The 16,408-nt window shown below is 37.5% G+C and overlaps 1 protein-coding gene across 1 annotated transcript; it reads right to left on the bottom strand.

Annotated features, from left to right (window-relative positions):
• Positions 1–685: 685 nt before the first annotated feature.
• On the bottom strand, positions 686–16,019 carry LOC112150312 (dipeptidyl peptidase 9). Its single transcript, XM_024278515.2, has 21 exons — positions 15,831–16,019; positions 13,574–13,659; positions 13,241–13,485; positions 11,645–11,757; positions 11,274–11,447; positions 10,156–10,324; positions 9,966–10,076; positions 8,308–8,436; positions 7,976–8,037; positions 7,803–7,903; positions 7,552–7,729; positions 7,319–7,478; positions 7,114–7,193; positions 4,828–4,998; positions 4,490–4,625; positions 4,247–4,392; positions 3,324–3,470; positions 3,053–3,205; positions 2,741–2,883; positions 1,910–2,021; positions 686–1,679 (listed from the first exon to the last, which is right to left on the bottom strand). The coding sequence occupies exons 2-21, from the start codon at positions 13,627–13,629 to the stop codon at positions 1,587–1,589; spliced, it is 2,679 nt and encodes an 892-aa protein (XP_024134283.1). The 5' UTR covers positions 13,630–13,659; positions 15,831–16,019; the 3' UTR covers positions 686–1,586.
• Between the last annotated feature and the right edge of the window lie 389 nt (positions 16,020–16,408).

Below are 16,408 nucleotides of genomic sequence, written 5' to 3'. Positions count from 1 at the left end.
TTAAAAATCTATTTTTGCATTTTTCCTTAATGGAAAAACTTTCATTTGTTAGTAAAATTAGAACAAAAGTCAGTTTTTAAATAAAAATCCAACATTTTCTGTGTATATATTTGAAATTTTAATCAAAATTCAAGTATTTTTCTGTCTATTTTCCATGTTATTTCGTTCTCTTTATGAAGTGGATTATCACAATACTTCACACATCTGCTGCTGGCTCTGCCCTTCTTTCCAATTTGAGCCTTTTGTGGCCCATAAGTCCAAAAGTTTGCCCACCCCTGTTCTAATGTCAGAATTTGCTACCTCTCAGGAAATTAACAAACATTAAAAAATGTACAACTTATTTGTTTTGATAATTTAGATTCAATTAAAACACCAGATAGGTGGGAATAATCTCAGAAAATGTGGCTGTTGCTTGACTAAAAATACTAAAAATATATATATGTCAAATTCAAATAATTAACTGTAAAATGTTCAAGTTTGAAACCCTGTTTTAAAGCTGAGTTTGGCATTTTACTTCCTCAAATACATTTGTCTCTTTCCTGTTTTACTTCTCATTTTTAGGACAAAAATTTCAAAATAAATCTTGAAACGATTGGATTTTTACGTCTTATCTTAGATTCTAAGCCTGTAGGACAAAAAAATAAAATAAAATAAAATATGCAAAAAGTTGAGACCACAAACTATGAAAAGGATTGTACACTTCTCTTTATCTTTTCCAGAATCTCACAATACATTTATCCATTTACATGTTGCGGTGGAACATCTTAGAGATGTTGGTCAGACAGAAACAAGGCCTTTTTCTTCGTTTTATGGTTGTTTCGGGTCCTGAAGCAGACTCCCTGATATCACTTTACAACATGAGGTGTTCTTCTTCTCCCAAAAGGCACCTCCGACTGCCAACAGTTCTTTCACACGGCGTGTTTCTGATCAGTTCGTTGGCACAAAGGCAAAAAGTCTTTGACTGTGCAAAAGTCTTCAGCAGCAAAGGACAGAGAAGCTCTCAAGAAAGTTAAAGCAAAACATCGACATGTCACCACTTACTTCCACAACTTCAAGATCTGTAAATCTTTTTTTTATTACGTTACTTGATAAAAATTTCCAGTATAACCACATAAAAAATCTGACAGCACATCAGAGGCAGATTGAAAACACAAAAAAAGAGGATTAAGAGTGTGCTCTTAAGATTTTGAGTTTGCAGACTTCACACTAGTGATTACAAACAGAGAACAGCAAATATCTTCATCAGTTGGGTTTCGGGGAAAAAAAAAAAAAGAGTTGCTAAAAAAGACTTGGCACCAAACAAAAAGAAAAGACAGAGTGAATGCTCAGTAAAGAAGGTCCTTCTGTGAACTTTTGGTGCATTCCTGTTTGGCTCAACAGCGCCCTCTGCTTGTTAGTTAACTGTGCACAATAGAGTGACGGAAAAATTGTGAAAAGAGATCAGACTGCGGCTCCTTTCAGTCGCTTGCTAGCTTTAATGAGGTTTGACGTTGCTTGCATTCAGAAAACAAGTGAGACGGTAAGCAGGTTTGGAATAAAGGCAAAAATGATCAGAGATGCAGTGAAGGAAAAGACGGTGGAGGTTATCAGAGGTTCTCCTGAAGGAAGTGCAGCAGCGTTATCTCATAATGCTCTCCTGACTCCGGACACCTGATACTGTGGCGCTCGTTGGGATAAATCTGGAGAAACAGGAAAAGAGCCCACAAAATAAAAGTCTTTAACACCGGAGCCCCAGTGTTTATGTTCTTTGATTTACTATCATTTTTAAATTGTCAGGCACGCCGCTTTTCTCCTTCAAAATCTACTAGAATGATGTTGATTGTGTTAACGGTTGAAAAGTTACAGATTTTGTGTTTAAAAACAAGTTGTGCTCAAAAAATTTGACAAATGATTCAGTAAATCCTCATACCTGCAGGCTGTAAGGTTTTCCTGCTCGGATAAGTTGGGAAACCAGGAAATTAGTGTGGAAAAAGTGCACGTTCTCATCGAGAAACCCATGCAGGATCAGCAGTCTGTTGGGCCTGAGAGAGGAACAAAGACGTTCACTATTAGGCACTTAAATGTCATTTAGTGGCTTAAAAACAAAAACTAAAAAGTATTTTTTTAAACTTGTGCAATCAATGATTAATTAATCAGGACCTGCAATTAATTAATCAACTTTAATCGCACATTTTTAACCTAATAATTGGTGTTAAAAGCCAGAAAAGTATTTTATTTAAGTTTCTGACGTTGTAGCGCAAGAAAAAATCAAAATAAAACAAAAAAGGTTGCTTTATTAGGTTTGTTTTTCTATTTTAAAAGTCTTTCAACCTTTACCTAATTTTTCTTCTTAAATCTTGAACAAATAAAAAAAATTAAAAACAGGTCCAGAATGCTTAAATTTATCTAATCAAAAAGCAGTACAAACACTTTTCTGAGCAATCCAAAAAGTATTGAACACACAAATTTTTTATTAATTCCATAATTCAAATGTTCATCAAACTTATTCCACAGTTTAGAAAAGAATAGAAAAGACATGAGAGTGATTTTAAAGTTGATTTGGGTGCTCTGCACCCACAACTTGAAGGCAAATTTCTTACAAACTAATGCAGCTCTGAAGAAGCTATGTTGAAAAAAAAAATCTTAGCATAGTCCCAATTGAAATAGCACTGGGAATCCTTTAAAAATAGATCTAAATATGATGAGGGTGGGACTGAAATGAATTAGAAATATAAAGTAATAAGAAGGAAAATGATCTCACTCATTAGGAAGTTTGTCGACATGCAAAGCCACAGAGCAGTCGTCATATCCCTTCTGGTTTTTATCAGGCGTGTCCAAATATCGCTCCGTGTAGCCCGTGTCATACGCCATCCACAAGGTCACTGGAGCTCCAGCGATGGCAACCTGACACAAAATGAATTCAGATTTTATACCATTTCACTTTTCAGATGATTTGAAGCCACTAAACAGCTCTTGGTAAAGTAAAAGAGACATTAGAAATTTGGGAGCGTGTCTGACAGTTTCCATGGATACACAAACGGTTGCAGAAAACATAAAGCGTTAGTGTGTTAACCTTAAACACATCCGGTCTGTGGATGAGCCCCATGAGGGAGAGGAAGCCCCCGTATGACCAGCCGTGGATGGCAACACGACTCAGGTCCACAAATTTGTATTTGTCAGCTACGTAGTGCAAACCCTCCACCTGGTCTTCAATCTCCACCTGACCCTGAAATGACATTATATTAACACTTACCAACATGGATAAATGAGCAGAAGACAGATGTGTCATAAAATGTACATTTTTACCAAAAAACAGGCCTGTGACTGTTTGATGTGATTGTTACCATTTTGTCCTTTACAGCTCCTTCAAACTTGAGTCCTCGCTGGCAGGAGCCCCGCCCATCGATGACCAGCACAGCGTAGCCCAAAGACGCCAGAGTAGTTAGCCTCAGATATTTCACTCCTTTATAGGAGTTATTGACTAACTGAACCTGAGGAGCAAAGAAGGAAGATGAGGGTGATGAGGATCTGGCTGCAGACAAGATGGCGGCTGAAAATGATCAAACATCAGTAGCTGGAAGCGGAAATTACAGAAGATATCAAAGTTGTAGCCACTTTTATTCAAACTTTTGAATGTGACTTAACAGTTTAGTATTTAGCGCTAGTTTAAAATGTGTCAAAAAGGGGGCAAACACTTTATTCATTTCAAAAAGGAGTTCAGAGCTTTAGCATAAAACGCCTAAAAATGAAACTGTTAGGATCACCGGTTATAAGTCTTTTTTGACCAAAAACAAGAGTATTTTTCAACCGAAATGTGCAGCAGGGGGGTGGGGGGCTAGGGTCCCGTCATGGACTTCCTTCCGGCTAATGATTTTCTGCCGCCATCTTGTCTCCAACCAGTTCTTCCTCTGAGATTTGGATACTTTGCGGGTCAATTTCTTCAGTTTTTACATTCTTTCTTGCAGCTATTTATCCATTAGTATTTGTTTCTGTCATAGTTATGCAGATGACACCCAGATTCACATTTCTCTGACATGAAAGTAAAAATGAGCCAGTGGACGGCTGCTAACCCCTCATCTAGAGTCTCTCTCTCCTGCAGCTCATATTAGAAATCATGGAATTAAACTTTCAAAGTCACGTTCAATCCGGAACATCTTCAGCATGTTACTAACCCTTAAACCTTCCATAATCCAAATGATACTTTCTAACTAAATTAGGTTGTGAGAGATTCTTTTTTTAACCATGAAGATGAAACGATGAGTCAAACCTGTGGACCTCCATAAACAAAGACGACGGTGGGATGCTTCCTGCCCGGCACCAGGTTGTGTGGTTTGTACAGCATGCCGTACAGCTTAAAGCCCGACTTTCCGGTGAAGCTGAAGATTTCCGGAGAGTTGGCTTCAAAGTGGAAATCTGATGAAAACAAAAATCTGAATGTTGGAAAAATCTGAAGAAAGAATTCCAACTGATGGATGCTGAAAACATAGTTTTAAACGTTGGGATTTAGTACTTGAAGACTCCAGCATGCTGGCCCAGAATTCGGGCTCTTTGTGGAGCGGGTCGCTGTCTGAGCCCACCAGCTTGTAGATGTGAACACAAGGAGAGGAGTTCAGGCTGCTGTAGTGGCTGATAAACATGTCGAAAGTCTGTGTGAAAGAGGAAAAAATCGGCGTCACCACCATGAAACTAAATCCATTCGCTTTACATGTTAAATGAGGAAGAGGGGGAAGACTTCTGCTGAGTTGTGAGAATATCTGCTGCCTTTGAGCTTCCATGAAACCAGAACAGCAGCTGCTGACGCTGCACGTGCCTCCGGTGAGGCGGCGGTCGTGAGGCGTGCTGACGTACCTGGCTCACGGAGCAGCTGTGGGAGAAGCCTCGTTTGGTGAGCCGGACGATTTCATCGGGCGACTCGTAGCTCACCACGTACAGGTGGTGCTCCAGAGGAGAGTCTTTGGTTCCCTGGAAGTAAACCAGCTTTGCTGCTTCGTCCACCCAAATCTGAGGACTGCATGAACGCTGAACACACAAAAAACCAAACAAAATGATCAAAATATACTAACTTTATATATCAATTCAGATGGAAATTGCATTTATGGACCAGGACATTTATGACATAAGAGTCTGACAGGAATGTAAACGTATTTGGATTAAGTACAAACTCTACACTTGTGTTTATGTTTACGCTAAAGTATCAGTTCATTGCAGGTACGCAGCTGTGTACCAAAACGTCTGAACAACCTGTTGTAGGATGCTACAGCAGTAAATCAGTGTTTTTACTGAAGTCAGCAAGTTTTGAACTGTAAAAATGTTTTAAATTTTATGGTAAGAAAAACAAAACAAGTTTCACTGTAAAGAAAATGTGTTACTTTGAACATTAAAAAAAAGTGTTTTTTTACAGTCTTCTTTGATATATTCCTAATTTTTACAGTAAAAATATATTCACCCTTAAAAATGCAGTATAATAATATAAAATGACCACAGAGATATGGTCATCTTTACAGTAGAAAACCGGCAGCTGAGTCGGTTAGAATTTTACAATAAAATATACTGCGGTATGTTTATTATATTACAGTTAAAATAATTGCTGTTTTTATATTTTACAGTTTTTTGTTGAAAATTGCATCATAATTTTACTGTAGGAACATCAAATTTATCCCATCAAAATTACAATGTCAGACTACAAAATTACGACTTAAACTGAAACTAAATTAGTCAACTTGATGGATACATATTTTTAACAAGAAATTGTTGTATATTTTATCATTTTGACCATTATTTTTATGATGGTATTTCTTCATTTTTGTTGTAAATTATTATATTTAACTTAGAGCTACAAATGTTTACATGCAGTCATAGTTAAAATATTTGTAAAGATATTTACTTTTCTTATGCAGTACAAAATAGTGTAGAATTTTTTTAACTAGATAATTGTGTATTTTATACAGAACAATATAAATATGTAAAAATGACTGTTTTGGAACATTTTTGAGTTATACAACTGTAGTTTTTTTTTTTATGATTACGGTTGTTGACTGTCACGATTTTACAAGAGTTTTTTTTCTGTAAAAATTACTGACATTTTTTACAGTGTAGCAACACAACCAAACAGAAAAGGCTTCAGTTTTTTATGTGTCTAGATCTTACATTGTGATTTATTTTCTGAAGCAAAAAAAAATCTAAATATTAGCAACTAAAAGGAAACATTTGTTTATGCTACTAAATAGTTTTTATGAACTACAAAGAATCGGCTTTATTCTTATTTCAATCATTTGATGTCTAGTTATCCAATGTTTTCCTTTATGGATGTAAACATGTCTGTATATATGCATTATTCTTTTCTGATTGCTTAAAAAAAACATTTTTGTAATCTAATCCAAACCAATCCAGTCCAACCAAACCTAACCTAAGATAGGTTTGGTTGATATTTAAATACTTACTCCAATAAAAATCATGCTTTTGTGGCATTTTTCTCATGATGGAGGACATCTATAAAGAAAATTTAGATAAAAATGGCTTTTCTGAGGGTTTCTTTATTCAAATAATTGTGAATCAGGCAAAAAAAAAAAAAGCTGTGGCAGTGACATAAAGGTTTCAAAGGCATCAAGCTCCGCCCCTTCGCTCTATTTTGATACATCCACTTGCAGACAAATAGGACCCCTTAATGGAGGGGTGTCCCACTCCGGGCCTCGAGGGCCGATGTCCTGCTGGTTTTCCAGAACTCCTGTCTCATGCTGATTACCTGGATCAGAAGCGTTTGGTTGAAGACTCCCCTGCATTAACGTCTTTGTTTTCCTGGACGGAGCTTAGCTGGTTTCTGGCTACAAACTGTACAATGGAGGGTGTGAGGGGCTGTAAGCTAGCAGGTGAGGATCTAAACGGATGGGTGACGGGGAGGAGGGTGGGCTTGCTCCACGCCATCAGTCAATTGCAAGGTGAATTTTTACGAACTACACCCACTCTGCAGAAACTATGTCCTAGAAAATGACTTTTTGTTTTGGCTAAAAATAGCATAGTCATAATTAAAACACTACTGGGAATGTTTTTAAAATAGAACAAAAGGTGGTTGGAGTGTAAACAATAGTTTCAACTTCATCTTTTCAATCGTTAACACATGAAAGTCAAACGTTTTACCTTTGCTCCGTGATTGGCCAGAACCTCCCAATCTCCACTTGTCAACGTCACCTCCTCTTTGACAGGACACACAAAGTCATCTGACAGCAAACAGACAAAAACATCACATCAGAACTAAAACCTGAAATCATAACTCAGAAAAGGGAAGAAATATTCTGTTTTATTCTTTCGTTCACTCCCAATACCCCGTCGTGCGCCTGCGTACCGTCAGAGTGCCGGTAGCCGTTCATCCAGTTAAAGCTGCCCCGCTGCAACACTGAGGTGATCTTATACAAGTGGCAGAAACCAGTTTTGGACTCGTTTACTGTGATGAAGGTGATCTCGTCGTCACTGGTTTGTAAAAAAGGATAAAAGATATCGTGGACCTGTGTGGAGAACATCAGAAATGAGAGGAGAATAAACCTGGAGGTGTGACTCAGCTGGAGTGTTGGAGCTCACATTGATCCAGATATCGCTCGTCTCCTGGTAGATGATGAAGGGATGGACGGAGTCTCCGATGCTCTCCAGAGCTTCTTGTCTTCTGCTTTTGTCTGCGTGTGCGGGGATGAAGAGCGCTGGAGGCAGCAGGACCAGCTGCAGATGCTGTTGTCGTCGGTTCATCATGACCGCCCATGCGCTGATGAGAGAAGAAGCTTTTCTAATCCTGAGTCACAACAATAAAGGATTTTCACAGTTTGAAAGGAACCTACTATCGCCCGTCTTTCGTCCATCCAGCTCTGGTGACGTACTCGACGTTTGGAAACATGCTGGTGAAGGGAACGGGCAGCTCCTTCTCCTGTGTGCTGACAATCTACAGGTGGAAACACAAACAGCTCAGGAACCACACTTAAGCTTTCCCCTAACGGTACTGGATGTTACTCACTTTTCCAAGGTTGTTTGTCCTAATTTCTACCAACTTGAGAGTAATATCAGGATTCTTGCTGCCTGGAAACAGATTAGATTGAGTTTTAATTTATAAACATTGTCCTCATTCATGAATGAACTGATTGGGAATAGGAAACATTGAAAGCACAGTTTGCCCTCCAAAGTCATTCTAGACAGAAACAACTGAATCAAGAGTTGATAAAGGTTCTCATTCATCCAAGAGACTTTGTCTCCTGGATGAATGCAGCTTTTCTCCTTCAAAATCTACTGGAATGACGTTGATCGTGGTAATTTTTCAACATGTGAAACATGTTTTCTGTGTCGTCATACCTGCTCGTGGATATCTGTAGACATCTGTCTTGCGCTCCTCCAGAGCTGGAGATGGGACATGAATGGTCTCCACTTCAGACTCGTCCACCTCTTCATACAAAATCTGCAGAGTCTTTCCACCATCGGGCTCTACGTCAAAGAGAAACGACAAGAAACATTCCCATTAGAAAGAGGAAACTCTTCACATCCCATCAACCTTTTGCCTGACGGGGCTTTAAAGTCCAAATTTAACCATCTGTTTTTCTATTGTTAAATTGTTCCCAGTAATCTTTTAACTATGATTAAGTTTTAAGACAAATCATTATTAGATCAATCCATTTGTTCAGTTTTGAGTCAGAATTACAATTCGCTACAGCACGAGTGTTGGACACTAATTAAGTCTTGCATACGTAATCGTGAGCAGGCCAGGATGCGCACAGGGGGGAGGAGACTTAGACACGCCCATTTTAGTAGCTGTGTCATTGGTCTGAGCATTTTCAAGCATCTGGTTTTCTGATCCAATGCGATTTGAATTAAGAAATACTCAGAAATGCAGTTTTAATCGTAAATTCTTCTATATACTATGAGTAAAATGCTACAAGAATATATTTAAAAAAAACAAAAAATACTATTTTTATTTGAGTTTCTTTAAACCCTTAAAGTTTCAACCTTTATAAAAAAAAATCCATTATTAAAGGATGAAGCCAAAAATCTACTAGTGATTGAAGATTTATTTAAATTTTGGCCATCTGAACACAATCTGTACTGTAGGGAACGCAGGTTGGTTGACAAAGATCTACAGTGAATCAGGACACATAACACAATGCACTGAAAAAACTAAATAAAAGCATGCACAAAAAACTACAAAAAAAAAATTGGAATTGCGATTGTGTCTGAATTCTTTCACTACTCACTACTTAGTGCACTATATTTGGTGTTCGCCGTTTTGTAGAGCTTTCCAAATCTACAACTCCAAAAATCCAGTGCCCTAAAAATTTCCCAGAAGTCTCTGAGAAAAACTAGTGTGCACGACATTGGCAAATACAAACCACAATGCATTTTTCTAGTAAAAAAAAACAATTTGAATTTATTTTATTTAAGCTATCCAAGTTTTCATCATCAGAACAAAGTGGATTTATACAAAGTCTTCATAAAATTGTCATATTTATCATGTTTTTACATCAGAAAATCAGTGATTTCAAGTTTGCTGTTAAAATAAAAGCATGATGTCCAAATCCAGGTAACTAGAATATTGATTTAGTGACGTATCGCGATATTTCCTTTGGCAATTCTTGTATTGATCTAAAATGCCAACAAAGACTATATTTACATAATTATTTATGGGAAAACATAGTTCTGTGTCTTTTCCCCTTGAAAATTGTTCTGGTAGACTCTCGAAATGAATCACGTATTGTATCGCGATATGTGTATCATGATACATATCGTATCGTCAGACTCTTGTCAGTTCACACCTCTACTAGATAGTCCTGCATTATCGTTTTCAATCTCGTTTTTTAGAGGGAGTTTGGACACAGCCAGCAAGACCACGAAAGATGAACTGCTTTAGGGATCACTGAATGCTAAAAAACCAAATGTGAAATTTTTTTCTCTTACAACAATTAGCATTCGTTTTATGATAAGTTAGCTGTGAAAACGTGTCATAAATTGCAGTTTTTTACCTTCACGAGCAACAGGAGACCACCAGTATCCAGTGAAGCGATCAAATTCTTCCTGAGTAACAAAAGTGGCCACACCGGCAGATCTGGGATCCTCTTTCGGGTTCTCTGCTCCTACAATGACAGCATATCATCAAAAACACCAACTTAACTACAGAAAACAAAAATCAACAAACAAAAAGTAAAGTCTGACCTTTATGGCAGAAGGTCAGTCTTTTCTCTTCTCCTGTTTCTATACTTGTCACCCAAATGTCGTTGTTGTTGATGAAACCTATGAACTTGGGGTCCCCGGGGCAGATTTTAGGGTCCATACGTGTGCCTGAACTCTGGCTTTTAATCTCAACAGGATTCACCGGACAGGTCTGATGATAAAGCACAGCAGATGGACATCAGAACCGCTCAAGAATTCACACAAGTCTCATTTCTATTTCTAAAAAAAAAAAAAAAAAAAATGACATGAACGAGTCTGATTATTTTTCTAATTACAACTAAACCTTCTAAAACAAGGAGTCAAAGTCAATCGCACAGGGGGCCAAAATACAGAGCACTCCGAACAGGATCAACATTTATCGAACGCACAAAAACTAAATTATTAAAACTTTAAAACTCTAACTTTTAACATAATTATGAACTAGATATATAGCCTTACCTGCGATAATGCTAGTGTGAATGCTGTAAGATGAGTTTGGCCGCTGAAGATGCTAATGCTGATAGCCGAAAATGATGAAATTGATAGCTAACAATGCTGAAGCTTATAACTGAAAATGCTGAAGTTAACAGCTGAAAACGCTGAAGTTGATAGCTAGCCAAAAATAAAAAAAAAAACTTTGGTTAGCCAAAACAGCTAGCATGCAGCTGAAAAAATAGCTAAACTTCAAAATAGCCTAAAAACTGAAAATAAGCCAAAATTAGCAAAAACAGCTAACATGTAGCTAAAATAATATCTAAACTCCAAAATAGCCTAAAAAATCTTAGTAAATACCAAAATAGTCCAAACAGCTAGCAGAATGCCAAATTTTAATCCTTTAAAACCGTAACCTTTTTACAGAAATATGAATAATAAAAAGGCAGGAATATTATTCCAGAATAAATTAACTTAAACCTTAAATAACTTTCAATATTTTACTGTCCATAAAAATATATATTTTTTCAAAATCATACAAGCTAAAAATAAGCGTAAGATAACATCGAGCCATTAATAGCATTAAAATGAAATGATCTGGAGGGCCAGATCCAGCCCCCAGGCCTCGACTTTGACACATGTTCTAGAGCCTTTAAATGTTATTTTGGCTGCTCTGCGACTTTACTCACAATTAAACCGTTGTTTCCACCGTCCCGACAGTAGTACAGGCTGCTGTTGGCCTGGAACAGGAAAAGGCCGCTCGGTTGATGATAGTCATAGGAGGTGATCCCAGACACCCCCAAACGCTTCCTCTCCCGGAGCAGCTCCTCCTCCCGGGAGAAAGCCCCGTGGTGAGGACTGGCCTGAGGTCAGAGAGGATAAGAGGAAAAGGAAACGCCACATTGCTGAGCTGGTCAGAGTTAAATCAGGAATAGTACGAAATACATTAAAAAAGGCGGAAAAAAAGTTAAACTCTTTTCCTCTTATTTACAGCATAACAAACAAAAAAAAGATTACTTGGAAAAAAAATTGCAGTGTTAAAAAGTCCGATAGTTTTTACCTGAAAGCGGTCCAGCATGGGTTTCCATGTCAGAACCAGCAGGGCGTCTTTGCGAATCTTCCTGGGAATGTCTGAGTAAAGTAATGCATTTTCCCTGCTGGCGTAAGGCATTCCTGAAAACACACCAGAGGCAGAATTTAGAAGAGCAAAGCTAATCAGACCTAACAGTCATTTTTAGAATTAGATATTTATGAAAGCTGCAGCAGAACAACATTTGCTTTTTATGGTGCTTCTATGCCATCTAGTTTTGCAAAACTCTGTAGAAGTCATTTCAGATGAGGGTTATACCATCACAAATGTAGTCAGATGTTAAATTCAAAGAATTCCGTCAAAGACATACCCAACCAAAATTTAAAAAAAATGGAATGAAGCTTCAGCCCATACAGGCCGACATCCTGTCTGCATTCCAGCTTCCAGCTTATTGTTGGCAAAACACACCTGATCAAACCAGTAGGACCGCTCTTTTACACTCTGAGCCTGAGATTGCAATGATTTTTGGGGCTTTCAACCATGAAACCCCGAAAGTGGTTTGACCGCTCAGTTTTTTTATCAATTAAATTTAAGAATCAACAAAACTGAAGCAAAATGGTCCAGTTTCCTCCTGACCCAAACTAGGCGAGAGCCCATATTTGAAGAAAATAAACTTTATTTTTAATTTTGATAATCATTTATATATACATATAGATATTATTTACAATTGATTTCCAACATTGTTTTAATTTCTCAATATAACAAGTGTAAATATTTCCATTTTGACAGCAGAAATTCCTTTCACAATAAATCATCCTGTGTCAAAATAAGAGCCTCCTGCCTGCAGCAGATTTTCCTGAAATAAAAATGCAGTCGCTTATGGCATTTTCCATCATTATCATCTTTCTTTTTTTTTTTTTCTTTTACTATTGAACGTCATCAGTGATTCTGATTTTTTTAAGCGTTACAGTGGCTTTGTGGTAGAGTGTCCGTCCTAAGATTAGAAGGTTGTGAAAAAACAAATCCGGGCTGAGACAAACCAAAACACTCCAAAAAAGCCTCCCTGTTGGACACTTAGGATTAAGGGGCCGAGCGCGGCTGTGTCTGCAGCTCACCGCTCCCCCAGGGAATGGGTCAAATGTGGAGAACACATTTCACACATCTAGATGCCTGACAACTAATGAGACTTTAACCTTAAAGGTAATTATATTCTTTGTTTTTGAGCAGCAACATGACACTGTTGTGCTTTAAGCATTAATCCGCTTTGATAGCAGATTAAACCTTTTACCATCATTTTTCTCAGTTATCTGGCAATCTAAACATAAAAAAACCCAATTTATGTAACCAAAACAAATGAACCAGAACTACAAACCCATCATTTATTCCAATTGTTAGCCTTTTTTTCAGTCCCAAAGAGCCAGAACGTGTGGTTTAAAGTGTCAGAGTGAATCTCTGGTACAGATTATGTCCTGTCAGGGTTCATCATTTTGGATTAAATAAATAAAAAAAAGTCCCTTCCTCCTAAATCAACTGAATCTACATGTCGATAAATTAAAAAATATTTTACTTAAGGTGAAACATAATCACTCAAAAATGTGCCTTTTTGTGTATTTTTGTCTTCTTTACCAAGGTAGTAGATGCGGTGGGAGTGTGGAGTGGTTTCATCCTTCTGGATGAAGTGGAAGTCGTGCGGCGCCTTGTTGATGACCACGCCGGTGCTTTTCCGGCTCCTGTGGATGATCTTCCGAAGGCCGTCCCATGTGTGCTTCTCCACCTGGAACTGCGTGGGGTACACGTCCTCCATCTCCACCACCTCCGTGCTGTCGGAGAGGTCATGCATCCCAGTCATTCCTGCCAGTGCTTCTTTGACGCTGTAGAGAGATCAGATCCCCTCAGCCACTGATGACTGCAGCGGTCGTGAGTTCACATGCAGATAAAACAAGGAACTCTTTTCTTTACCTTCGCTGGCCGTCTTCTGTTTTATGCTCAGTTTTTAGCCTCTTTATCTTGTGCATTAACCGATAACCAACCTTGAGCCAGTCAGCCTGTAAAACACCAACATAGAGGCACAAGAACTGAAAACCTTTCAGCAAAGACGAGACAAAGTTTAAGCACATATCATATATAAATGAAAAATCCAAAACCTGAGCTCAGCTGAGATGTTGAAAGTTCTGGTTTTTAACAGATTTTGTGTTCCTTATCTAGTCCCATCATGTGCGTGTCAACTGTAGGAGTCTGACACTTTAAGGCAGATGTTGTAACAGTGGCAAATTTTACACAGTTACTCAACATTTCATCCTGATGACTGTTTTGGATTTCAGAGTTTAAATGAAGTGCATTGTAGAGAAGTTAATGCTCAAAAAATGACATAAAAACAAAAAAGTTGTTACAACTGATTTTTTTTTTTACTCTGACAATTAAGTGAAATTAAAATTCTGAATTTTGTTTCACTTTGAAAAAAGTCATATTTTAAACATCCAAATTTATAATAAATGTTCAGACAATCTAGAATGATTTTTCCCTTTAGGAAAATTACAAAATAATACAGAACTTATGAGTGCAATATAAAAGTTAGCAAAAACATTTGCCTTTAACTGACGTTATTTTTCATAAGAGCACAGATTTGGTGTTTGTAGCTCTTTATAATGCTGCATGTCACTGATTCGCAATGTATCATTTAATCCAGGACTGCTGCTGAAAATTAGCATCATCTTGAAGAGAAAAAAGATTTTTTTTTCATTAAATAAATTCAGGCTTAAAGGGTTAAGATGTTAGAAACCTGAGCTCCCATTTGTTCTTTGAATAGGTAAAGCCATTGATTTACAATTTCTTCATAAACATATTTAGGAAGTCTGTAATAATACATTTAATTTAATTTTTAAAAGTCCCTTTCAAGACACTCGTGGACACTTTACAGATAAAACAGTTATATTTAGCTGCTGGGATTAAATAACATCTGTTAAGTCAAGTTTACAAAGGCAAAAAGGCTGCTTTAAAAAGTTAACTCACACGATTAGAATTCATAATGTTTAAATCAACTGTTTGCAAATGAAAACTAACACTGAAAAGTGGTATTGATGATGACACCTCTTTCTCCAGGAGCTACAAATGTCATTCTTTTGTCTTGTGAATGAGTTTTTATGACTCACCACAATAAACAATCTAGTATAAAGTCTTAAGTACTATAATAATACAAATATCCATGAATATTTCATAAAAATAACATAACAAATGGGGAATCTATTAAGACTGTTTCACAAAGACAATGCAAAACAGAGGGGAGACTAAAAATTATTCTGGAGCAGTACTAGCTTTTTGGGGACATAGTGCAGAACATGTCTGTTTATGGTCTTGGATATCTGATTGTATACTGCAGGGCCGCCCAACCCAAAACCTCGATCTCTTCCAGCCTGCTGGTTTTCCAGCTCTTCCTTCCCTCTTTTCTCTGCATTAGCTGACTCAGGTGATTCCACATTCATTGACTGACAATATCTGAGAAGCTGGAAAACGTGAAGCTGGAAGATCTCGAGGAGCAGGGATAGACAGTCCTGATCCTGAATAAAGGAGCATAGGCAGCAGATGACGCCAGTTTCCATAAACGTAAAGGCAGAATGATGAACAACTTAAACCAAGAGCCCAAGTGTTTAGATCAACCTGAACGATCAATTGCATTCAAGTCATTTTAAAAGAGAGAATTGACTTTGCAACTACATAACATTCTGTTATTTTTTTATTCCAACTTCTTAGCACAAATATGTATATTTTTGTCTGCTGCCATCTTGGCTCCAGACACTACCTCATTCATCCCTTTCTGCTTCCAGATGTTTTGCATAGCGACTGTTTGACATCAGCTTCACCACATTTATTATTTCTAGATCGTCAACCATGACCCTTTAAGTAATAAGACCAGGAAAGCACTCCGTGTCTCCTAAACTCTTGTTAATGACACATGATTTAGTGATTTGTGACATTTAATTAAATCCGTACAACAAATCAGTTGGTTTCGCTACCAGTGTTGCTGACAAACCGTCAGTTTTAACAAACGGGAACATTTAGCAACGTGTGCCCGTCTCAGTTAGCTGTCAGACTTGTATAAAGGCTGATTTAAAGAAGACAGACAGATCCCGGGTGGACAGAAGCTGGCTAGCAAAAAAAATGTTAGATTCATCATGACAGGTTAAAAAAAACAGTGACATTTCCTTTCGTTTTGACTTACGCTTTCTGGCCGAACCCCGCAGACGTGAACTCCCCACCGCAGATTCAATGTTCGCCCTAAAAACGACCACTCGAGTCCATAAGAATAAAAATGCAAAAGTTAACTAGTTTCCAGGTAGCTGCGGTATGCTAGCACCATTAGCAACGCGGAAGTAGGCGAAAGATGGCTCGGCGACTTCCGTGTCACGTGACTAACACCCTACCAAAATAAACAAACATAAATGTATTTTAAACATCAAATTTAATTCAGATAAACTGATGTAATACAAGTCAATTTTAAATATCAATTCATGTCTGTTATTTTTTTGTGTTTCCTTGGGACTTTTGTTCTTGCTTTATTGGCTCAATACCAATTTTTTACATGTTCTCATTTTGAATATAAACGCATATGTCTACAATAAAATATCAAATATCTGCAACCTCAGACTCTGGAGCCTTGTGTGACTCTTTTATCCATTTTTTTTAAAGAGTGGTTTTGAAGTTTTGGTTAATTTATTTAAAATTTGGTTTTCTGTTTAAAAACGTAACATATCAAAAAACTGAGCAAAATTGCCATAAAAGGGTTAATCTAATCTCCAT

This window comes from Oryzias melastigma, linkage group LG4, assembly GCF_002922805.2.
Source record: "Oryzias melastigma strain HK-1 linkage group LG4, ASM292280v2, whole genome shotgun sequence".
Lineage (NCBI taxonomy): Eukaryota > Metazoa > Chordata > Actinopteri > Beloniformes > Adrianichthyidae > Oryzias > Oryzias melastigma.
Note: the sequence above shows the minus strand (reverse complement) of the source record. Positions and strands in the feature narration are given on the sequence as shown.